General features: G+C 42.9%; 1 protein-coding gene across 1 annotated transcript; it reads right to left on the minus strand.

Moving 5' to 3' along the window:
• Nucleotides 1–2,201: 2,201 nt before the first annotated feature.
• LOC141642854 (receptor-like protein kinase FERONIA) lies at nt 2,202–2,711 on the minus strand. The gene has a single exon (XM_074451810.1). It carries the CDS (start codon nt 2,709–2,711, stop codon nt 2,202–2,204), a length of 510 nt encoding a protein of 169 aa, XP_074307911.1.
• Nucleotides 2,712–3,194: the final 483 nt, after the last annotated feature.

Here is a 3,194-nt window from a genome sequence, read left to right on the forward strand (position 1 = left end):
GCCATGAAAGACGAATTCGATGCCCTCATCAAGAATGAGACTTGGGTTCTTGTGCCTCGACCTTCGAATGTTAATATAACTCGTTGTCTTTGGTTGTTTAAGCATAAGTTTAAGGCTAATGGTGATTTGGAGCGATACAAAGCTCGTCTTGTGGTTAATGGCAGGTCACAACAGGTTGGCGTTGATTGTGAAGAGACGTTTAGTCCAGTGGTCAAGCCCGCTACTATACGGACCGTTCTTAGTCTGGCCGTGTCGAAAAATTGGTCCATCCATCAACTTGATGTCAAAAATGCCTTCCTCCATGGTCATCTTGCCGAGACGGTATATATGCATCAACCACCCGGTTTTCGAGACCCTTTGCAACCCGACCATGTGTGCCTGTTAAAGAAATCATTATACGGTCTTAAACAAGCGCCGCGGGCATGGTATCAACGTTTTGCAACCTATGTCTCTACAATTGGGTTCACTCAAAGCAAGTCAGATAATTCTCTTTTTATATACAATAATACCGATCAGCTAGCCTATCTTCTATTGTATGTCGATGATATTATCCTTGCTACATCGTCTGATTCACTCCGGGTAAAAATTATGTCCCTGCTCAAATCCGAATTCTCAAGGACCGACTTGGGTCCCCTGAATTTCTTCTTGGGAATTGCAGCGGTGCGGCACTCCAGGGGATTGTTCCTGCACCAATCCAAATATGCTCAAGAAATAATTGCTAGAGCCAATATGTCATCCTGCAAACCCGCACTCACGCCCGTCGACACTCAGTCCAAACTTAGTGCTACTGGCGGCCAACCGTTCTCTGACCCAGCGCTGTATCGGAGTCTCGCAGGGGCGTTACAGTACTAAACTTTTACCCGTCCTGATATTTCCTACGCAGTGCAGCAAATTTGCTTGTTTATGCACGATCCGCGTGAGGAACACTTCGGTGCACTGAAACGAATTATCCGCTACCTCCAAGGAACGACTCATTACGGCCTACACCTCAGTCCTTCGAACACCGGTTCCCTCACCGCATACACCGACGCTGACTGGGGAGGGTGTCCCGACTCCCGCCGTTCCACCTCCGGGTATTGTGTCTACCTTGGTAATAATTTAATTTCATGGTCGTCAAAACGACAACCAACTGTCTCACGGTCTAGTTTAGCCTAATATGTTTACTGTTATACGGGATTGCATCTCCCATATTTAGCTAGTATTGATTGACATCCCGTGATTGATGGGATTTGACAGCTAACCTAGGAATATCGAATTGTATATATTGTATGATGAACTATTGAATAAACTCAAGGGAATACAATATCTTTTATTCACTCTACACATGGTATAAGTAGATCATTAAGTGGCAATTTCCGGTCCCAGTTTATCAAATCCATGGTCGAAAAACCTATCAAGATAGAATCTACAATCAAAAAGTCGGTAATTCCTCCTCAGAGGTATTACCAAATGGAGATATCATGCTTGCACTTGATTGTTGGGAGAAAGTACAGAAGTGGTATGCTCACCCGAGTGTGCTTCTCATGGGTTACACCTCGTTCACGTCACTTATGCGAGAAGATTCCAAAGATGCCCATCGTAGATACATGGGTCAAATATTCCGGGAAAGTCGTGGTATTTTGATTGTAGATGAGGACACAACCCAAGAAAAACCAAGTCAAGGCTAAGAAAAGCACTAATGAGGGTTGGGACGGAATTTAGAATTCTACTCAGGGACTTTGTTTCAGAACAACTTTGGTGGGTATTTCAACACTCTTTGCTTGTCAAGGCCGAATTTCGTCAACGAGGTACTTTGAGTGCTAGATCCCAAGTACAAGAATAAAATCAAGGGGCAAAACAAAACTCGAAATTCCATATAAAATCATGCTAGAAAGGTCTTCAATTCTTCATGGACATGATTGCTCGAAAAATCAACTCAAATGATCTAGATGAAAGAGCAGATGGCCTAAATTTATTGAGAAATCTCACGAACACATTTTATGCACTTGTTTTGTAAAATGATCGAGAGATGTTTTAAGATAGGAATCGACGCAAAGCTGGTCACAGGAATATGTTCTCAAATTTATGCACTTGTTTTGTAATGCACAACACATTTTATACACATTACAGTCATATGTACGATATAAAGGGATTGTTCCTTCACACCATTTCTTTACAGATGCCATAAGAATCCCTTTTGCACATACTAAAGATAAATCTAATTAAGAGTATCCAGAAACATCACTGAAAATATTGTGACCGCCAAGGTTCGTCATGACGTAAGTTGGACTTTCCTCAGGATCCTTTTGTATCGCAAGTGCCAACTCAAGCTCATAAAGAACATCGCCCATGGATGATCTTCCAATACTAGTCTTATTCAAACACTTCATAGTAGTCTCAACAAACGTCCTGTAGCAATTTGGATAGATTTCGCCTTTTACATTTGGGTCCATGATGTCTTCAAGCTTCCCTTTCTTATGGCAATATTTTGCCCATTGGGCCAAATTCGATTCTTCATTGGGCACTGACATCTCCAAGGCGAGCCGACCACACAATGCCTCCAGTAAGACTACACCAAAGGAATAGACATCCGATTTAGGAATAACTTGGCGCCTTTCGTAGTACTCGGGATCGAAATACCCGAAGCTACCCTTTACACCCGTACTGGCATGGGTGTCATCCAACAAGGGGAGTTTCTTTGACAAACCAAAGTCCAAAACCTTAGCAACCATCCTCTCGTCCAAAAGAATATTCGTACTTTTGACGTCTCGATGAATGATGGTCTGCCCAGCACGGCAGCACCGGTGTGGAGGTAATGCAAACCACGTGCCGATTCAATAAAAATTTTCAGCCTTTGAATCCATGGCAATGGCGGGTTTCGGGTTCTAAGAAGATGTTTACGCAACGTACCAAACGCCATGTAATCGTAGACGAGGTGGCGGTGTCGGAGTTTCAAAAGCAGCTTGATTTTATAAACTAAGGTGAGAATTTCACAGAAATGCATCCTGACCATGTAATTAAATCCAATATCAACCGATACCCGCCATGTCAAGTTGAAGTTAAGATTAACATTATTATACGGGGTCATCTCTCGAAATGAGGAATACACATCTACAGGGGAAATGTATGAAGCCCCTTTCGGAAATGCGATGGCTATTTTTTCATCTTTGAAGCTGTCAGCCCCGTGGGTCCAACGATATAATGCTCGTCGAGGT

Source organism: Silene latifolia, chromosome 1 (assembly GCF_048544455.1).
Source record: "Silene latifolia isolate original U9 population chromosome 1, ASM4854445v1, whole genome shotgun sequence".
NCBI lineage: Eukaryota > Viridiplantae > Streptophyta > Magnoliopsida > Caryophyllales > Caryophyllaceae > Silene > Silene latifolia.